The sequence below is a fragment of the Felis catus genome, chromosome B2 (assembly GCF_018350175.1).
Source record: "Felis catus isolate Fca126 chromosome B2, F.catus_Fca126_mat1.0, whole genome shotgun sequence".
Taxonomy (NCBI): Eukaryota; Metazoa; Chordata; class Mammalia; order Carnivora; family Felidae; genus Felis; species Felis catus.
The window spans coordinates 41537935-41559241 of record NC_058372.1 but is presented as its reverse complement, the minus strand read 5'-3'; the positions used below and the strand labels follow the sequence as shown (position 1 = coordinate 41559241).

Genomic DNA, 21307 nt, shown 5'->3' with positions numbered 1-21307 from the left:
ACTCTGTCTCTATGTCTCTCAAAAATAAATAAACGTGAACAAATTTTTTTAAAAAAAGAAGAAGGGGTAGGGGCCTCGCTGGCTCAGTTGGTAGAGGGTGCAACTCTTGATCTCAGAGTCATGAGTTCAAACCCCCACGTTGGGCATGGAACCTACTTAAAATACCAAAAATGCCAACTACAAAAGAAAAAACTGATAAATTACACTGTATTAAAAAATTTTTTAATGTTTATTTATTTTTGACAGAGAGAGAGAGACAGAGCATGAGCAGGGGAGGGACAGAGAGAGAGGGAGACACAGAATCCAAAGCAAGCTCCAAGCTGTCAGCACAGAGCCTGACGCGGGGCTCGAACTCACGGACCGCAAGATCATGACCTGAGCCGAAGTCGGACGCTCAACTGACTGAGCCACCCAGGCACCCCTGTATTAAAAAAATTTTAATATTGCTTATCAGAAAAATATACTATAGAAGGCAACTCAGAAAGGAAGATGACATTTGCAGTACTTATAGCCAACAAAAAACAAGCATCCAGAATATACAAAGAACTTGTACAAACCAAGAAGAAAAAGACGGGCAACCTAATGCAAAATGGGCCAAAGACTTGAACAGACATTTTACAAAAGAAACTATCTAAATGGCTTACAAACATATGAAAAGTGACTCGTCTTCATTAGGCATAAGGGAAATGTAAATTAAATGCCCAGTGAAATCCTACCACATACTCACCAGAATGGCCAAGGTGAAAAGTACAAAAAATATCAAATATCGATAAGGAAGTGGAGCAACTAGAACTCTTATACACAAGTGGTACCAGAATAAAGTGTTTGGTAGTATCCACTATCTAGTATCTAAGTATATACACACCCTATGACCCAACGGTTCCACTGCTAGATCTATTCCTGAGAGAAGTTTGTTCTTGTGCTCACCAAAAATCATACAGAAGAATGTTCATCACAGCACATTTTGCAGTAGTCCCAACTGGAAACTATCCAAATTCTATTAACAAAAGAAAGGATGAATAAAGGACAGTATAACCACAGTAGAACATTATATAGCAATGAGAATGAACAGATGACAAGTGTACATAACACTTGGGATTAATCTCACAAATATGCTGTTGGTGAGTAGATGAAAGCAGACCCAAAAGTGTACATGTTACGTAAGATTCTGTTCATACCAAGTTCAAATGCAGGAAAAAGTAGTTTATGATGCCAAAAGTTAGGGTAATGATTACCCTTGAAGGGGGGATAGTGTCTGGAAGGGGACACCAAGGGGTCTTCTGAACTGCTATTAATGTTCTTTTATTTTATTTTATTTTTTAGTTTATTTATTTTGAGAGAGAGAGCACACGTGAGCCGAGGAGGGGCAGAGAGAGAGGGAGAGAGAAAATCCCAAGCAGGCTCCGTGCCATCAGTGCAGAGCCCAGCATGGGACTCAAACTCATGAAACTGTGAGATCATGACCTGAGCATAAACCGAGAGTCAGACGCTGAACCGACTGAGCCACCCAAGTGCCCCATGAACTGCTGTCAATGTTCTACTTGTTGGTGTGGGTAGTGTATTCCCTTTGTGAAAATTCATCAAGCTGCACACTGATAATTTGTGTACTTTCTCATACAGGTTATTGTTTAATTAAAAAAAAAATTTAAGCTAGTCTCCTGAGCAAAATAGGGTCTCAAAGAATTTTTTTTCATGTAGCAACTAATAACAAATGGATTCAGAAAAATATATATATTACCAAAAAAAGTATTATTTCATTTTGCTAAATGTACATAATGTTTATCTCTGGATTATGAGTGATATGTATTTCGTTTTTACCTTACTGTTTTATTTTTTCTATAATAATCACATTACTCAGCATTATATAAAATACAATTTAGGGGCGCCTGGGTGGCGCAGTCGGTTAAGCGTCCAACTTCAGCCAGGTCACGATCTCGCAGTCCGTGAGTTCGAGCCCCGCGTCAGGCTCTGAGCTGATGGCTCGGAGCCTGGAGCCTTTCTGATTCTGTGTCTCCCTCTCTCTCTGCCCTTCCCCTGTTCATGCTCTGTCTCTCTCTGTCCCAAAAATAAAAATAAACGTTGAAAAAAAATTTTAAATACAATTTGTTTTTTAAATATTTATTTTGATAGAGATAGAGAGTGTGAGGGGGGGGAGGGGGAAGGAGAGAATCCTAAGCAGGCTTTCACCGTCAGCACAGAGCCTGATGCAGGGCTTGAACTCATGAACCATGAGATCATGTTCCAAGTCAAATTCAGATGCTTAACCAACTGAGCCATCCAGGTGTCCCACAAGTTGTTTTTTAAAATAAAATTTGATTATAAGAAGTCAGGATAAGATAATGAGGAGAGGGTTGGCACTCAAAAACTTTAGCTCACTGTGCCCCAAAGACAGGGCTGTCTTACTGCCCTGGTTGTGACTGGATCCCCAGAAGCTGGAGACTTGTAAAGAAATGGGAAACAGGGATGCCTGGGTGGCTCAGTCGGTTAAGTGTCTAACATCAGCTCAGGTCATGATCTCTCAGTCCATGAGTTCGAGCCCTGCGTTGGGCTCTGTGCTGACAGCTCGGAGCCTGGAGCCTGCTTCAGATTCTGTGTCTCCTTCCCTCTCTCTCTGTTCCTCCCCCACTTGTATTCTGTCTCTCTCTCCCTCTCTCTCTCAAAAATAAATAACGATTTAAAGAAAAAAAGAAAAGAAATGGGAAACAGTACAAGCAGGAAGGGCTCAAGGTCAACATACAGAAGAAATGTGGAAGTTATAGGGAGAGGCCAAGGCTTTCCTGATCCTGGCCAGGACATTTCGACATACACCCCACCAAAACCTTCTCCTCCACTCCTAATCCATGTGTCTCACTCACTCTTACGGACCTTTCTCTCCAGGATCTGCCTTTGCCGAATGCAATGTTTTATGGTAACCCAATGCCACATTTCTACTGTTCTCCTTGTCCATGGTGGTATCACTCAAGCTCCCCATGGAGCAGCTGTTCTGCATCTCCCTAGTCCACCAGGGGTGACAGTCCCAACTGGAAGATGGATTCCTTCCCTCCCCTTGGTCAGGAAACATGCTCTGCCATTTAATGAGCTTGGTTCTCCCATTTATGAGTCAGAGTAGGAAAACTATAAAATCCCCCTTTCAGGTTAATTATGGAGAGTGGGAGAGGAATATCCTAGCCACCAAGTGGAAGAATTGAGCTGTGTGTGTTTCTTATGTAGCTCTAGGGGAGCATATTATTTATCCTGCAAATCCAAAAGAGAGAAAACCGGCCGTTGTGGTTTAAGTACTGCAAGCTTGCTCATTATGCAAGTACATCAAACTTATGTAAAGTACCTAGCACGTGGGCCATCTCAGTAACTGCCTTATAGTTAGCTTCTGTTTATTGAGCACTTAGGTCTTATCTAATCTTCGCAACCCTCTAAAATAGATTCTACTCATTCATTATTCAACAACTATACATTGCATTTATTATGTGTCAGCACTGCGCTAATTGCTGGAGATAGAAGTCAAAACAACAACAACAACAACAACAACAACAACAAAACAATATCCCTGCCTTCGTGGAGCTTACAGTTTGGTGGAGAGACAATATTATACAAATAGATGTAAAACCGCGTCTGTGCCAAGTACTAAAATGGAGTTATCCAGCGCTGAGAGCCAGTAATCCCTGTTAAGGAAGACTCTAATGTGGAAGTGAATTATGAGCAGGAGAAATAAGCAGGAGTTTTACCAGGGGGCCAAAGAGCAGGCAGAAGAAATAGCTATACGAAGGCTCTGAGGCCAAAGGGAAGTGTTAAATATAGGAGAATGAAAGGCAAGTGTGTATTGGGGTTGGAGGAGAGATTGATGGAGAAGGGAGGAATTAATTCTATGCCAGATCTACCTGATACCTGATGTTCCAGAACCGGAGTCCTAACCATTTCAACCTCTATTGTACAGGCCTACCCCCACCCACAAGGAGCAAAAAAATCCGCATATGAATTTTAAAAGCTTTAAGGAAATAGGTGTAGTGTATGTGATTTTACAACGAAAACCTGTCAGGGAACGAAAGAGACCTTGAGACTTCGAGGACTGGCATATGAGAACTAGAACACCTGCCCAGGACCCTCGGAATGACTCAGACTTCACACAGGGCTCCAGGCTTAGCCCCAAGCCGGAGAGGCGAGGAAGCTAGAAATTCAAGGCTACCGGGGCGAGACTCCCACAGCCGCACACTTCCTGCTCACCATTGCGGCTGCGCGCGCGCCGTTCCGGAAGCGGAAGTGCACTAGCGGTCACCGTTAATTTTCAAGATGGCGGCTCTCAATGTGCTGGTGTATCCTTGTGGACGGCTGCTCCGAGGGCTCCTGGCTGCTCCAGTCGCGACCTGCTGGGCTCGGCCTCCAGCTCGCGGGTTCAGGGAAGGTGAGTCCTGGGTCCCGGCTACCTTCCAACGTTGAGGGAAAGAGCGGGGGAGGTTGCTTCCCTCAGCCTCCATACGCCCCTCCCTCCCTTTCCTTAGCGCGGTTCTGAAACGCGGGAGATGCAGGCGCTCTGGGGGTGTTTGGAAACACTTTCCAGACCCTGAGGCTATTATCTTGACTTCCCACTGCTCGCAAGTGTTCTCACTAGTAGGGGAGGACGGGGGGGAGGACGGAAAGAAAGGCCTGCTTAGTTAGCAGGGCAGGAAGAAACCTGTCCCGGGGTTCAGAAAAGTTTTCGGTAAACGTCTGCATGTTAGTTTTGATTTCCGTATTCTCCCAGCTGCTGCCTCCCTCGTTTAAAAAAAAAAAAAATCCCTGAACCATGAGCGAAGGACATGTGGCTACCCTCCCCAGTTTCTCATCCGAAAATGCTGTGTTCTGATGGCGGCTTTTTCCGCCCTGGCCGCTAGTCTCCCAGAGAAGTGGAAGCTAAGGTGGAAAAGCCACCGATCAGCTGAAGCAGGCACATGCTACATGGTGGTTCTCCTTTTCTATAATCGTTAAGTCTGGAAAGGCAGCCTGCGTCCAGCATTGAACGGAGAGCTTACAGAAGGCCAAGTACTGGACTTCAAATTGTCAAGGGATTCTGTCTGGAAAAAGAAAAGATACAGCCCCTTTCCTGAGAAGTTAGGTTCTAATGAGATGATATGTATATGCTCCAACAAATGCAAGTTTTTACATGACTAAATATAGGGAGATTTGGTTACTAGAAACAGAAACCCAATTGAAAGTTTTACTGAGGGGAATGTGTCTTGAACAGGCTTTGTAAAAAAAAGGATGGACTGGCAGAGCGTGAAAAGGTCTTTTGGGACATAGCCTTCCTTTGTGCATTGCTGGAAGCAGGAAAGGAGGAGTGGCGTGCAAAAGAAGTGATAACTGGTTTTTGTTTTTGTTTTTTAAGATTCTGGCATACTATTGGCCAGCGTATCCTTCAAAGCTGAAAGGTATCCAGAGGGAAAGGGTAATCCTTATTGTCAGAGGGAACAGAAAAGTCCAAAAAGAAGAACCAAATGAAGCGTCCATTGGATTTGTCTCAGAAAGGGTCTCTTTTTAGCTTTCAGACAGCAGTGGCAGACCGGGCTCCTGGTAGGCCTGGCCCCAGCTAGCTGGGCTTGGCCTCCAGCTCGCAGATTCAGGGGAGGTGAGGGGGGTCCCGGTTTGGGGAAATCAAAGAGAGATCTCATGAAGAAACAGAAATAGGTATGTTAGAAGAACTTAGCTGTGAAGGGAAAATGGAACATTTACTAGAAAGAACAACATAATTCAGACTAATCCATTAATAAAGAAAGGTACCAAAGAGATCATGCTGATGACAGAAGGACTTGGTAAGATGTTTCATCTCTACCCATGCTGCACAATAAGCATATACCCATAAGATTTTTGAGGGTGTCTACCAAGCATCAGGCTCTAATAGCTGCTGTTTACATATCCATTGTGAAATTGAAAGTTGAAAACAGTTTTTTGCCATGTTTCCAGAGAATGCACGAGAGGAATCAGGGTTTCCTGATTCCTGATCAGAGTTTGTTTGTTTGTTTACAAAAGAGTAATTGAGATTCAAATTTTTTCAGCTGGAGATTTTGTGAAATGATGGACTGTATAATCAGATTGGTCTTTGAACTCTTTCTCTCCGTAAATATCTGGGTTGGTAACTCTTTGGTGTTACTCGCCGTCAGACCTAAAAGCTAAATCATTGAATCATGTGACCTTACATAAAGGCATTACCATATTTTTTATTCTGCTTGAGAACCACCTGTCTTCAAAGCCTTTAAATGAAACCACTTTGTCTTGATACACTATTTAAAGTTGTGGGGAGGAAGCTGGGTGTTTTGCTGAAAATACTCATCCTACTTTTTAGAGTATCAGACAGTACTCCCTAATTATAGGCAGAGTTCATGAACACCCAACACTTGCCTGTAAAGACTCTCAGGCTAAAGCAGTGGTTCTCAACCAGGGGTAGTTTTGTCCCCCAGGGAACATTTGGCAATGTCTAGAAACACTTTTGGTTGTCACAACTGGTAGTCCTGGCATTTGGTGGGTAGAGGCCAGGGATGCTGCGAAACATCCAGTGCACAGGATGGCATCCCCAGCAAAGGACAGCCTGGGCTGAAATGTTAGTTGTGCTGCTGGTTTAAGGTTGATAAGAGGGACACAAAAAAAGCAAAAAAGATCCTGGAAAAAGCAAAAGTGAAGAAAGATAAAAATGGAAATTGTGGTTTAGTATGCAACCTGCTGCAAGCACTGTGCTAGGTTTTCCACATACATTTATTCAGTCTTCTCAATTTTTTTTTTTAATGTTTATTCTTGAGAGAGACAGAGACAGAGTGCAAGAAGGAAGAAGCAGAGAGAGATGGAGACACAGAACCCAAAGCAAGCTCCAGGCTCTGACCGTCAGCACAGAGCCTGACACAGGGCTCTAAATCACAAGCCATGAGATCATGACCTGAGCCGAAGTCGGACACTTAACCGACTGAGCCACCCAGGCACCCCCTTCTCAACAGTTCTTACAGGTGGATATTACTGACATTTTTACAATGAGAAAATCTGGCCCAGAGGAGTTCAGTAGCTGCCCAAGATCACACAGCTAGTAAGTGATGGCCTCGAAGTAGAGCCAGCACTCTTCCCTCTCCACCATTAATATCACTGGGCTACTCGACAGAAGGGCTTCCCTGTGGTTCTCCCCCAGTGAAAACTCTCATCACTTAACTCACCGAGGACCATTAGTACTTTTTATGGGAAAGATTGTGTTAGATCTCATTCCTGCCTTATCACTCTTGGGAAGGAAATGTATTTAAATTTTTTTTTTATTTTAAGTTTATTTATTTTTGAGAGAAAGAGCGAGTGGGGGAGAGGCAGAGAGAGAGAAGGTGAGAGAGAATCCCAAGGAGGCTCCGCACTGTCAGCATGGAGCCCAATGCAGGGCTCGAACCCCACAAACCGTGATACCATGACCTGAGCTGAAACCTAGAGTTGGGCACTCAACTGACTGAGCCACCCAGGCGCCCCGTGGGAAGGAAATGTATTTAAAAGAAGAAAAATAAACAGACGTGACTATCTGAATGAATAATAATCATCTATCAGAAACCAGTGCAGAGTATGTTGAAATGAGTAAAGGCTGAGGGAATTTTCTTCATCTTTTCCAGTTAGCTAAGGGGTTTTCTGGAGGACTTAGCAATTCAGACAAGGATGTGCATGTCAAGTGGACATCTCTATAGCTAAAAGCTTTAAGAGACGAGTGTGTGAGTTGGGGGCTTTCCAGACTTGAAGGGACATAGTCCAGAGTAGCCTGCTAGTGGAAAAAGCATAGTAAAGTGTAATACACAGGGACATTCCCATCGGAGGTCCAAGGGAAAAGAACAGGCTAGGTGATTAGGGAATCAGAAAACTTTGGTAACAGGGGCACCTGGGTGGCTCAGTCGGTTAAGCGTCCGACTTCAGCTCAAGTCACGATCTCGTGGTCTGTGGGTTTGAGCCCCGCGTCGGGCTCTGGGCTGATGGCTCGGAGCCTGGAGCCTGCTTCCGATTCTGTGTCTCCCTCTCTCTCTGCCCCTCCCCCGTTCATGCTCTGTTTCTCTCTGTCTCAAAAATAAATAAAACGTTTAAAAAAAATCTATAAATAAAAAATAAAAAAAAGAAAAAGAAAACTTTGGTAACAGAACTAAAGATGAACAAAAGGGAGTGGGGAAGGAGTTTGAGAAAAGTAGTCAATAGCCAGAAGTGCTGCCACACATCCCAAACCCCCACTCGACTCCCTGGCCCTGCCCTAAGACTTGTAAGTGCCGCCTATTAGCCATCAGTGACTCCGTTCTGTAATACTGTGCTTGGGACTTGGTTTCCATGGATCCTGTCCAAGAAGGACTTGGTCTCTGGGCACTTGCTGTGGCAGCGCCCTCCACATCATTCATGGGTCCTCCTTCCAACTTTACTAAACAGTTGAGTCTTTATACTGCCGCAGTTCACTGTGTCTGTGTTTATGTGGCCATCAAGGTCTTTCTGCGTTCACTGCAATCTCACCACAGCGCTGTTTGCTCTCGACTGTTATAATTCAGTTATCTTGGATTCCATCCTAGGCGAGTATTTATTGAAGTACTCAAAGGACCTCTTTACAAGGCATGGACTTTTATTGTAGTGAAGTTCCCATACTTGGTTTCATTCCTTTTTCTCCTCTAGGCCAAAGACTGTCTTCCTGTTCTGTTCTAATTCTCCACAGTAGGTAGAGCAGGGCTGTACCCTCCACAGGTGCTCAGCGACTTGTGTTGCCTCACTCACATGGGACGGATGATTTGATGTGTATGAGAAGTGCCTATCTTAGAAGATTCGACCCCTAATTCCAGTTTAGAAAACTGCTTCATGTCTTTCCTTAGTTTACTTGATAATAGCCACACCTCAGAGCACAAGGGTGATTCCATCTTTTTCTAAACAAGTTTTCCGTTAGTACCTGAACTTCTTAGTCCAGCTTTTCATGGCCATCCCCATCTTGAACGGACAGGAGGTCAGGGACAAAATGGATCTTAGGGTTTGTTTGGTTTTGACTTGTTTTTGTATGCACACTGAAAATCAATACTATTTTGATTCCTATCTCCTGTTTTCAGAGGCTTAAAATCTGCTAGGGGCCTCTTCAGGCTCCAGCCAGGCCTCCTGCCCCTGCACTGAGACACAGCCCTGATCGCTCTCAATCCTGCAAGAGTTCTCGGGTCATTCCTTCTGGTTTGACAAGTTGTCTGCATAAGATAAGCATCTGCCTATTGTTTTACCCACTGGATTATAGTAAGATGATTCACTGGCTCAGGGTTGCTGTGTGGGGAGCTGGCCACAGGCTTTTGATCTCTCTTCCAGGGGCCAATGAGATGACTTCAGGGTTTGGTACTCTGCCGGGAGTGATGTGTGTTCTGTTAGATTTGTTTACCTCATGGTTAGGACCCAAGTGCCTCCACAGAGAGGGGAACCACATGTTTATCCGCTTCATGTTTCAAGACATCGTTCTCCTGCTGGCTTGAGTGTACCAGAATGTGTCTCTCCTTTTGTTTCCTACCGGGATTATTAAAAACTTGCCCCTCACCTGTTGCTGCTTAGATTTGGTTGCTCTCTGCCCCTCTCCCAAGTTGGTTTTTGCAAAGTTTCCGGGGCGCCTGGAAGCCCTGCTGAGCTGGGGCTGAGTCCTTTTTCTGCTCCCCCCGCGTTTGTACATTGACACGTTCCAGTGACCGTCTCCCTGCAGCTGTGCTGGCCTCCTGACTGAGCATCAGTCTGAGTCTCACCCACATCCCGCTTAGGCTGGTCTCTGTTCTGAACAAGTAGATCCGTGTGTGGGGTGACGCATTTTCTTTTACAGGGAGAAAACTAGTTTGTCTTTGAATGGATTAGTAACTACAGTGTTCTGGAGGAAGCCTCAGGGCCTTTCTGGCCATCATTACTTCTTTGTGTATCTGGAGCGGGAACATTGAGGGGCTCTCAGGTTGGTCGTTTTGGAGTAATGAGTCTTTCTGAATGGTCTTGCCCAAAAAACAAATGGGGGACAATTCCAGACAGTCTGTGTCCAATTAGGTGTTGGTCACAGAACTCAGTGATCACAGATGCTGCCCTGGGCCTCCAGTTGAGTTAGAATTGCCTCATTTTTTTCTTAGACATTCTCTTTCTCTCTTTTTCTTGTTTATTATTTATTGCAAAAGCAGTACGTGTTTATTTTAGAAACTTTAGAAAATACGGACAGGCATAAAGAGAATAAATTCCCACCACTGAATGAAAACAGCATTACCATTTGGGTACACAGCTTCAGGGGTCTGAGCCTCCTGAAGTCTACGTCTGATTGTATGCTCATCAGCGTGTTTCCAGGAAAAGATCCATAATTTTCACTAGATTTTTTTTTTAATGTTTATTTTTGAGAGAGACAGAGCAGGAGTGGGGGAGGGGGAGAGAGAGAGAGGGAGACACAGAACCTGAAGCAGGCTCCAGGATCTGAGCTGTCAGCACAGAGCCTGGTGTCGGGCTCAAACCCGCCAACCGCAAGATCATGACCTGAGCCGAAGTCGGACACTTAACCGACTGAGCCACCCAAGCGACCCTTCACTAGATTCTTAACATGAAGAACAACCTTAGGCTCTCTCTAATCTGCACTACTCCTTGCCTTGGCTGAAGCTGAGTAAAACTCATTATGGTAGCCAAGCTGCGGTTAAAATCCAGTTTTAGTATTTAGGGAGACAATTTGCAGTCTAGCTAAGTGGACCAAAGTTTTCAGTGACAGTAATTAGCAGCCAGAAGGGAACCATGACAAGTACTTCGTGGTCTTGATGCTAGCTAGCATTTATTGAGCATGTGCTGTGTACCAGTTCCTATGCTAATGGCAATGGTTTCTCTCTTTCTAAAGAAACTGGGAGAACAAGGAAGAATCTCCAAGAACTTTTTTTTAATTTTTTTTTTTTTAATGTTTGTTTATTTTTGAGAGAGAGACAGTGTGAGCAGGGAAGGGGCAGAGAGAGGGAGACACAGAATCCAAAGCAGGCTCCAGGTGCCGACCTGTCAGCACAGAGCCCGATGCGGGGCTTGAACTCCTGAACCACGAGATCATGACCTGAGCCGAAGAAGTCGGAGGCTTAACCGACTGAGCCACCCAGGCGCCCCTCCAAGAACTTTGTTTGATCATGTTTGCCGAACATGCACCATGGGCTTGGTTCTTCTTTGAATATTGTTGAAGTTGTCATTCTGCATCCTGGTTGAGTACACCAGGAGTAAATACATACAGCCTGATGGTGTGTGTGTGACTTACTGTCTTGCCCTCGAGTTTTCTTCTGACTGCCTCAGACCTTAACAGGTGGAGAGCTCTGTCTGGAATTGCAGTGCTCTCCTGAAAACTCAGCCTGGACCAGCATCTGCAGGGCCCTCTCCCCCCCCCACCCTCTCCAGTGTACATGCAGCAAAGGTGCAACCCTGCAGGAGAGGAGTGGAGAAGGACAGAGGAGTTAAGTCACACCGCTGCCTCATACAGCTGTAACCCGGCTTCCCAGGCTGAGTTCTGGGAGTGCCATCTGCTTGTCTGCTGTGGGGCCGCTGGCACAGCATTAGTTCAGTCCTGTGTCTGAAACGTCAGGGTCAGAAGCCATGTTTGTCTGATTCTTGTCATGAAAGGACACATGCAGTAGGTACTTTTGAAGACCTTTTAGATGCTTCTGTCCCCACCCCCACCTCACCTCTGAGGTCACATCGCTAGGCATGGTAGGGTAGGATCTTGCCAATTCCCCTGGTTTAGAACCAAGATGAATTTTGGCTCAGAACAACAAAAACAATGTGGAGACCCTTAATCCCAGAGAGATGATATTACTTGGGGACCTAGGCTTGTCCCCACCTAGCCTCAAGGGCATAGAGCCTTGGCACTTGGAGGTGAACCCTGTACCCTTTTCTCTTCCAGGTGGGGATAGTGGGAGAGTGCAGACTGAAAGCTCCGTTTTTCTGCATGTGTAGAATTTGAGCTATTATTTGAAACTCCCTGTTCCTTATTAAATGGCTGACCTAATTTTTCCCCTTTATCTCTGTAGTGGTGGAGATCCAAGAAGGGAAGACAACTATAGTAAGTATCATTGAGCTGGCCACTACAGCCTCTTTAATGCTTGTAGCTGCCTGGGAGGGACAGATGGACGGAGGCCCAAACTGGACTCCTGGCTTCAGGAGCAGCTCCCTCTGTCATCATGAATCCCACAGTCTACCATTTTTCAAGCTGTGCACTGTAGTGGTTGAATCAGAAACGGTCACTGTGCCTGGACTGAGGCCTCTGTTATTTGATTAAAGTGGCATTTTGTATGACAAGGTCTCAGAGGTCTTTGTTGATACGTTCTTTGGTGGGTGATTAATCAGTTTTCTAAAGGGGAAACTAAGGCAGTGGTGAGACTGGAAAGCCCAAATAAGCTGGCCCATGGTGGGGAGCCTGGATCTCAGTCCCTTTCTTTCCTGCCTAGAATGACCAAGCTACTTCTTAAGTGACACAGTTAAAAGGTGACACTGTCTGGGCCCTGGGCTCTCTAGCTAGTGCGCTGGCTTGTCTTTTGGTTAAGTAGTTAGAATGATTCTTCATCCACCTACTCCCCCCTTTCCCTCAGTGGGCCCATCTCACCTCCCTTCCTCGGGGAGTCATGGGGCCTAGATTATCCTATAATCCCTAAAAGACAACGTTGTTTTCACATGGCCTGCCATGCTTCCAAGAAACCCTCAACTACTCCACAGAGCTCCCAGAAGCCTCTAACTTCCATGTCAACCAGGGATTTAACCCTTCTGGCAGCCAGCCACGCTTGATCCTCCTCAAGGCAGTCTTATCCCCAGGACAAGCCCTCTTTGGGTTCCCTCTTTGGGTCTTCCCCAGAATACTTCCTCCAGCTTTTCACTGGTTAACCTCAAAACAGTTCTTTTTAGGGGGCTCCCACCCCTCTGAGCACCTCTTTTGGTTCCCTTATTCAAAGCCAAAAACAAGCATTCACCCTAGAAACTCCATGCTGGTGGAGAAAAATATATCTGACCTTTGAATATGGAGTGTTTTTCCATATGGAGCGTGAATTTGCTATTTGCAAAATAAACGTGGAGACATTGTGGCACTGTGAGATCCCTGGCTAACTTTGGGTACTGCTCACTTTCTGGGTCTCACTGTCTTCATCTATAAAATAATATTATGATGCTTCCCTCACTAGGTCATAGGGGTGAAATGGGGTGATACATGTGAACCATCATTAGCACAGAGCCAGGCATACAGTGGGGAGTCAATAAATGTTAGCTCTCTCCCCCGTCAGGTCCGCCTTAACTTTCTCCCAAGACCTACCATGCGTCTCCACGTTTTCCCCAATGCACTTCTCCATTTCTGGCATGGCTGTGGTAGCCTTGGTAGAAAGTTAGGTAGCAGTGCCCGCACAGCCTTGCATTGCATCCAACCCCCTTTCCCTTTTGCCAGTTCTCCCCCAGGAGACAGTATTGCTTTCCTCCCAGAGCCCAGCCTCGCTCTCATAATCCATGGCCTCAATCAGCAAGGTTTTCTAAACTCCCCCTCTTGTAATCAGAGCTGCCTCCCAGATCATTGGCTTATTAATTCCAAGGCTGTGTCACAGGATACAGCAGCAATGGCGGAGGTCATTGCACACGTGGCCTCAGCAGGATTTGAAAGGTGGCATCCAAAATGATGAAAGCAAGGAGGAAGGCGGGGGAGTGTATCTTCCCACGTGTGTTTTAAAAAGAGAGAGAAAAAGCAGGAGGGTACACGATACCTGCTTGTAGAGGCATAGATCAGGCTTTCTCAGCCTCAGTGCTGTTGGCATTTGGGGCTGGCTGAATCTGTTGTGGGGGCTGTTCTGTGCCTTGTAGCACAGTTAGCAGCTTCCCAGCTAGATGCCAGTAGCACCCCATCCCCCAGCTGTGGCAATCTAAAATGTCTCAGACGTTGTCCCACATCCCCTGGGGGACAAAATCCTGCCTGGTGGAGAACCACTGGCATAGACTTACCTCTGTAAGATGAAACTGGAAATGGCACTTTCCTCTGAGAAGGATATGTGGGATGGGAGGAAGACTTCCTTTTAACTGTGTATCCCTGCACAGTTTGAAACTTCTTAGCATATGCATTTATTACTTTTTCCCAAAGCACGAAACATGATGTTCTGGTGTTTTCTTTTGCTTTGTTTTGTTTGAGGAAGGGAAGATGGTGTTCAGCTGATAAAGCAAACCCCTCCCTCTTGCCATCAACATTAAGTCTAATTGCCACTACTCTTACATGCCACCGTGTGTCTCTGGCCACTCCTAAGGCCCAGTATACAAAAGCTGCAGAACCACCAGCACAGTTCGGGTGGAGAGACCTATCAGCCGCTCCCACAGGTCCCCAGAGATGAACTTTCCCCAGCAGCTCACCATTTTGGGGGTTGCTCAAGGATCTGAAGCCCCATGTGGCCTTCTCCTCACTGGCTCTCTTTCTCTGCCTCCTAGATTGAAGGCCGGATGACAGGGACTCCCAAGGAAAGTCCAAACCCCCCTAACCCCACTGGCCAGTGCCCCATCTGCCGGTGGAACCTGAAACACAAGTATGGCTATGAGGTGAGTCTACTCAGACACTCGGTTATGCATGTCATGGAGGTCATGGTCCCTGGTTCACTTAAGCAGCATCCCCACTCCCCAACCCCAACCCGACCCGCCAGCCACTGCATCTCATGGAGCCACCAAAGACAGGAGCATTTTGTTCAATGGCTCTCAACCCTGGCTGTGCCAGGGAGCTTAAAAAAAAAAAAAAAACCAGCCCCGCCCCAGACACTGATTCCATTGGTCTGGGGTGGAGCCTGGCCATCATGATTTTTTAAAGCTCCCAGGGTGATCCTAATGTGTAGCCAGGGTTGAGAGTCACTAACTTAGATCATGGTCTGGTTGCATACAGTTCAGACCACCAGGGCCCTGTAACCCAGTCTTGCAGGGCGTGTTCCCAAGGGGATGAAATCAGGATCTAGATTTGACTTTTTGCCTTTTCTTAGGAGGGTATATTTGGAGAGTCCTCACTATGCTCTGGGGACACATTACTGTCTCTTTCCATACAAAGCTATAAAGGCTCATGTTCGCTCCAGCTCTTCTAGAGCTGTTGTCTCCACGGAAAGGTGATAATGGTGAATAACAACAAGATGTAACCCGCACTGAGTGCAGGCTCCATGTCAGGCACTGTTGTAAGCATTTACATGTCTTAATTCACTTAGCTTTCACAATATCCCTGTGAAATAGGTATTTTTTTCACCCTTGTTTTCTAGATGAGGAAATTCGAGGCATGAAAAAGTTGATGAATTTGCCTCAGTTCACCCAGCTAGTATCAGAGCCAGGATATAAACTCTAGGGATACAAAACCCAGGCAGAGCCTACTATCCTGACTGCTGTTTGCCATCCTCTCTAGAAACAGGGAGGTCTTGGGGGAAGGGACGCAGCCCTAGAAAAATCCATACTTGTCCTTCAGAGTTCTATTGGTGACATTAAGCACCCTATTTTTAGCTTTCAGGTGATTCAGGCTCTGGGCCAATTTGACCTACAAGTTGTCCCTGTGCCCCTCTGTGGAATGGGATGACTAAGGGCAGAGATCCTGGTCAGGTGGTAAGAGCAGGAGAGGCCACATGCCCATGGGATCTGAACAGAATGACCCGACTAATCTCCTGGGCCGGGAGCCTTGGCTCCGGGCCACCCAGCAGGGAGGGGGGCTCCTTTCACTCTGCCCCGGGCCCTTCTGCTCATAACTGCCTGAAGTAATCGGAAGCCTGCAGGTCACGGAGCAGTGTTGACAGCTTCTTGTGACATGAAGTTAGTGGGGTTGTGTCCATACTTAGAATCCCAGCTGAAAATGGGGAAGTGAAGCCCACACCTGCCTAACCACCATGGGGCACTCTTTCTACCAGCCGTTTCCAGGAAATGGATTTGGCTGTGTTTATCCAGCAGAAGAAATCCAATCCCCTCCGAGGTAAAGGCTAAAGTTGTTTTCCTTTTACCCCTTTCCACTCAGGACAATGTTAGCCTGAGCTGCACAAAGCTGTCGGCTTGCTTGGCAGCCTGCAGTGAGGGGGGGGGGCTGGGGCTGTGGGCCCAGTTTATTAGTCCTGGATAATCTAATCCAAGTTCTTTTCACCAGATTCTAAAGATTACAGGGGTGGGAATTGGGGGCTCGGGTCCCTGAGGAGCTGTCCAGTGATTAAAACAAATCTGCGGTTATACAGTGAGGCGCCTGCCAGGGCAGCAAGTCCGTTTGTGGAACATGACTGCTGAGACTGGCATGCCAGGCCCCTCAGGTGGGCGGGGCTGCCATCTCCATCGGGAAGTAATAGCTTTTATTTAACCCCCTCAGCCACCCTCTGAAAGTTGGAAGGGGAACTCAACTCTGGTCTTGATTTTGGCTCTGTTTGTCCTTGTTTCCTTCACTTGTCCAAAGCGGTCTCACAGTCCAAAGGAAGCCTGAGGATCCATTCACATCTGCTCACAGGGGGCTTAAGAAGATGTGGCATTCAACTTCACAACCGTGGTCCCCTCCCACTCGGCTCATATGCTGCCTCGCACTTCCAAGGGAAGAGCATAGGTTGGAGGGGCGGTCTGTGTGTATTCTGGTCCCATGGCATGTAGGCTTTGGGGTAGAAATGGTACCCATTTTCCCACTTTCCCTCTTGTGTGGAAATCTGTGACGTGCCCCCTATCTCACCCAAGGAGAATAATAGACGTTTCATTACCAGAAAAGATGCTGCTGGTGCTCGAAAGATTAATGCACTTTTTTTTTTTTTTTTTTTTAAGAGCAAGCAGGGGAGGGCAGAGGGAGAGAGAAAATCTTAAGCAGGCTCCACGCTCAGCACAGAACCCAACATGGGGCTCAGTCTCACAAACCGTAAGATCATGACCTGAGCTGAATCCAGAGTCCAATGCTCAACAAATTGAGCCACCCAGGTGCCCCGAGATTAACCCTTCTTGAAGAGTTTGTTTTCTAATCTATCAAAGATTCTTATGGAGGAGCTGAGAGCCTTTGGAGTTGGTTATGGGTTGGAAAATCTTATCAAGTTGGGATTTAACTTTTGTTAGGGTAAAGGTGGAACAGTGTGCAAAGCTCTATATAGAAGGTGTGGTATCAGGTTGGTTCCTGAGGGAGACCTCAACCCCCTGGAGTGCTGGGGTGGGACGGCCTCCCCTGTAGGCCACAAGGCCCTGGTTCCCTATATCAAACACCTACCAGCTGAGTGTCTGCAGTTTTCCCTTTCCACCAGGATGTTCTGCTGCTCAGTCAGTTCATCCGGCCTTGCGGGGGCATGCTGCCTCGAAGGATCACAGGCTTGTGCCAGGAGGAGCACCGCAAGATTGAGGAGTGTGTGAAGATGGCACACCGGGCAGGTAGAATGCCCTCTCGGGGCTAAGAGGGGCAGAGGGCTGTAGGTGCCATCCCCCCGATCCCACCCCTCGCTGGCCACCCCATGTTCCAGCCCCTCCTGGAAGAGAAATGGACATCCAGAGTCTTCATTATACCCGCCACCTGGTGCCAACTTCCTGCCCCCCTGGGCTTTCCCTCTAGCACCCGAGAGCTGCAAAGGGAGCTACAAGACCATCCCACATGTGCTCTTGCTTCCACTCAGGTCTGTTCCCAAATCACAGGCCTCGGCTTCCTGAAGGATTTGTTCCGAAGAGCAAACCCCAGCTCAATCGGTAAGCAAACCTGGGTGTCAGCACCAGGAGCATTTGGCAGGCCCTCGGCTCTCACTGTATTCCACTGGGGAAGCCATTTACTGGAGCTCGTCCCACAGCTCTGAAAGCTAGAGGGCTGCTTGGCTGTCCGTTCCATCCCTCCCAGCATGAGCACCCACCGCCGCCACGGTTGACGCCGTGCACACTTCTGTGAGCCTCCCCTGCTGGCCTCAGCCTCTCTCCTCTTCCCTCCCCAGCTGGGCACTTAGCATAGGGGCAAAGAGGGTAAGAAGGTCTGCTGGTTGGGCATTAGAATGTGCTAATCCCCTGTTTATGACATCATACGAGTTGCTATGGGAATGTCAGAGCACTTCTACAAACTTCGGTATCCCAGCACTAGGGTTACTAAAGGGCAAAATGAGGCCTTAGAAATGGGAGGGCTCTTTGGGGTAGGGCCACTGTGCATGTCCTACACTACAGAGCTTTAGCATCCACATAGACCAGATTGCAAATGGCGCTCCCTAGAGTCCTACAGTTAACCTGCAAGGCTGTTCATGGCAGCCTGGGAGGTCCTGAGCTTATGTAGAGGAGAGGAAGGCCCCTAGATCCTGGAATCAATCAGTCTGCCTTTCAGCCTAAGCAGGGTGGCCCCCTCTGGTATAGAAACACATTCCTGTCTCACACTCCCAGACAGCTCCTTTACCATACTCATGTCTTCCTAGATCTGTAATACCCCCTTGTTGAGAGTAGATCTGGGTTTATAAATTTGATTTTGGTCTTCCTTCTTGTCCCCCCCCCCCCCCCCCCATCAGCAGCCCCTGCCCTCCGCAGTCTGTCCAGCTGCTACTATAACTGCTGTCTGTAGGGGACCAAAGATGGTTGAAGCAGAGCAAGACACCGCACCCACAGCGAACCTCTAAGGCTGATCCCCAACAAAATGGCAGACACAGAAGGTGGGAGGCCAGGCAGCGGACCGGGGATGCAGGGCCAGAGCTGGGTCTTCACTGACACCTCACCAGCACCCTGGCCCCATGCCCATCTCCACCTGTACCTCCCACGTTGCTAGCTGTGTCATTTGCCCGCAGCCCTGGGGGAGCAGATCATATTAACCTCTTCCTGCCTTTCCTGGACCATTTGGGGGTTGAGCCTACCCTCCCTTCTGACTTGTAAAGAGACAGCAGCCGGCCTGAGGACACAATCCATCCTGCCCTCAGGCCTTTGAAGCAAGGCCAGGCTCCCTCCCATATATCCGGTGTCCTTTAACGTGACACGGGATTGATGATGTGTGGGGGCTCTTGAGTTGCAAAAGGCCACTCTGGGGGGGGGGGGGGAGGGGAAGTCCTGACTACGAGGGAGTTTGATTCCCTTGCAAGGGACTTTATGATTCCATCCAGAGGTCCTTGAGCTGTCATATACTGGCCCAGGCTCTGCTGGGCCCTGGGGAGCTATACTTCCCTCTTCCCTGGCCCCTTCAGGAGAGATAGAAAGGAGCCTCAGTTCTTCCTAAAGCTGGAGTGTTCCCCAGAGAGCTAACTGGAGGCCACCTAGGCACTCCCCCCTGCCAGCTGGCTGTTCTATGTGGCACAGGCATCAGGCCCAGGGCTAGCCAAAGCCCGGCTTCCTGCTGGTCTCTCCAGGGCAGGGGGAAAACGGCCTTAGGGTAGCAGCTCTGAAGAACCTGGTCAGCCTCAAGATTTTCTGGGGTCCTTGATCCCAATGAGCATTCCTTTTGGGGAGCCTGTTCCCATACTACATCTCTTCACCCCTTCTGAAAACTGGGAGATGGCAGCTCGGGGACCTGCCGGGTGTTCCCCTCCCTTTACCTTTACTCTTCTGCTGTCCCAGCACCACCAGCCATAGACAGGCCATCCCTGGGCCCCACCTACTACACAGAAGTCTCCCTGATGGGGGCACTGACATTGACAGTATACTGGAGAGCCCTTCCCTCCCTGCCCATACTTGGAGTGTAGGCCAGCACTTCCCACAGCTTTTTACTTCCTCTCAGAGCTGATCCCTTTGCACGAGGCTAAGAGCAGGAAACCAAGGTCCGGGGGAGTTCAGCTGAAATGTATAAATCAGCAATCTTTTTTTTTTTTTTTTTTTCCAGTTTTATCCAAAAATTTTCAACCAAGGTGATTAATTTTTTTTAATGAAAAAGTTTCTCATATGAGGGTCTCTAGAGGTGGCTGGGTTGAGCCCCAGCCTCGAGTGGAGGCAGGGGAGGAGCCTGGCTTTGCCATAGCTGAGCTTTCAGGACGAAGGGTGGGCCTCTCTGGACAAGATCCAGGTTTCATTCTGGATGGAGTAAACCCCAGTCCCAGCCGGCATGAGCCACTTTTCCGGGAACTGTCAGGGCCCTGGCCATCCCCAAAGGAGGCCAAAGGACTGTGGGCGGCAGCCATCTTTCCCCACCCCCCTCCTGCTTACAGGAAGCTTCCTGGGCTAGGTCTGTGCCACAGGCCCTCACCCTTGACTCCCATCATGGGTTGGGTGAGGGGCAAGGGTCCTACACCAGTATGGCTGCCCAAGGGAGCTCCCGGAAGGCTGGGTTGGCAGAGGGAGCCAAGTGGGGAAGAGGGAAGGATTCCTCCAGGCCTTACATCAGCCTCTCCTCTCCCCATGACTGAGGCCAGAGAGGAATGATCTGCTCTCTGGGCAACCTCTTCCCCCGCCTCCTCCCCCAGCAAGTATACACACAAACACTGACAACTCATAAAGATCAAGGGAGCGCGTGGCCCTGGGCTGCCTGACCCTGGCCACACACACTTGAGGCAGCAAGAGCCCAGCCCATCTGTTTACAGCACACTCAGTCATTGCTCCCAGGAAAAGCCCCTGCTCCTCAAGAAGAGAAACTGGTGAAAGGCTCTGGCCTGAGGAGACAGTACCCACTCTCCCAGCTCTAGCATGGGCCACTGCCCTCACAGCCACCTCCCTACCCTCCCTCCACAGGTACCTGACCCGCTGGTCTCCCCGCTCCGTCAAGCCCATCTATAATAAAGGCCACCGCTGGAACAAAGTGCGCATGGCTGTGGGGTCACCCCTCCTGAAAGACAACATCTCCTACTCAAGAAAGCCTTTGGTGCTGTATCACTGACGGGGCAGAGCTTCCTGAGAACGTGACCAGAGCTCCTGTACTCTGGCCCAGCTCCTCCAATGGGCACGGCAGGCACAGGAGGCAATGGACCAACTTCAGTGCCCTCACCCTGCCTGGTGACAGCACTGGGAGGGTGGCGGGGTCCCTGAGCAGCAGTTGTGGTCCTATAACTGGCAGTTCTCCCAAAAAAGCATATCATAAACCAGGCTCATGGACTCCACCACTGGTTATGTGTGCTCACTGCCTGGGAAGTGCAGGGGCCTTGAACCCATTTCTAGCCAGTTACTGAACGTCGAGTCACTAATCCCTTGTGATAGGCCAAGATGGTTCCCTAGCCCTGTGTTGACCGCCTTCAGCTCTTCACCCTGCAGGGCTTCGAGGAAATAAGTTGAGCTGCCTTCCTCGGAAGGCTCCTGGCTGTCCCCTCCCCTCCCCCACTCCCAGTAGTTTCCACCCACCATCATCTCTCCATCTCTCTCTCCTCTCCTCTCTCTCTCTCTCCCTCCCCCTCCCTCGTTGGCACATTCCAGCCCTCTGCCACTTGCTCCAGAGCTGGGTCTCCCAGCGCAGTGGCCTCTCCTCAGAGTCTGGCCACCAGATGAAGGTGGAGGTGTGGAGAAGCAG

General features: G+C 48.3%; 1 protein-coding gene across 3 annotated transcripts; it reads left to right on the top strand.

The window, feature by feature from the left end:
* Positions 1-4237: 4237 nt before the first annotated feature.
* On the top strand, positions 4238-20903 carry MRPS18A (mitochondrial ribosomal protein S18A). Of its 3 annotated transcripts, none has more exons than XM_006931750.3 (6): positions 4238-4396; positions 11982-12013; positions 14398-14505; positions 17178-17301; positions 17480-17610; positions 20539-20601. In XM_006931750.3, the coding sequence occupies exons 1-5, from the start codon at positions 4285-4287 to the stop codon at positions 17572-17574; spliced, it is 471 nt and encodes a 156-aa protein (XP_006931812.1). In that variant the 5' UTR covers positions 4238-4284; the 3' UTR covers positions 17575-17610; positions 20539-20601. The 3 variants fall into 3 exon arrangements, with proteins under 3 accessions (XP_006931812.1, XP_019686203.1, XP_003986226.2); XM_003986177.4 differs by having other exon boundaries at positions 4239-4396; positions 17541-17610; positions 20539-20903; XM_019830644.2 differs by lacking the exons at positions 17178-17301; positions 17480-17610; positions 20539-20601 and adding exons at positions 15834-15895; positions 16361-16662.
* Positions 20904-21307: the final 404 nt, after the last annotated feature.

What these genes read in the sequence shown, in the direction of transcription:
- MRPS18A (XM_003986177.4), top strand. Translation starts at nt 4,285, where the DNA reads ATGGCGGCTCTCAATGTGCTGGTGTATCCTTGTGGACGGCTGCTCCGA. An exon ending in AAGAAGGGAAGACAACTATA is followed by an intron (nt 12,014 to 14,397) that starts GTAAGTATCATT and finishes TCTGCCTCCTAG; the next exon opens with ATTGAAGGCCGGATGACAGG. An exon ending in AGCAAACCCCAGCTCAATCG is followed by an intron (nt 17,611 to 20,538) that starts GTAAGCAAACCT and finishes CTCCCTCCACAG; the next exon opens with GTACCTGACCCGCTGGTCTC.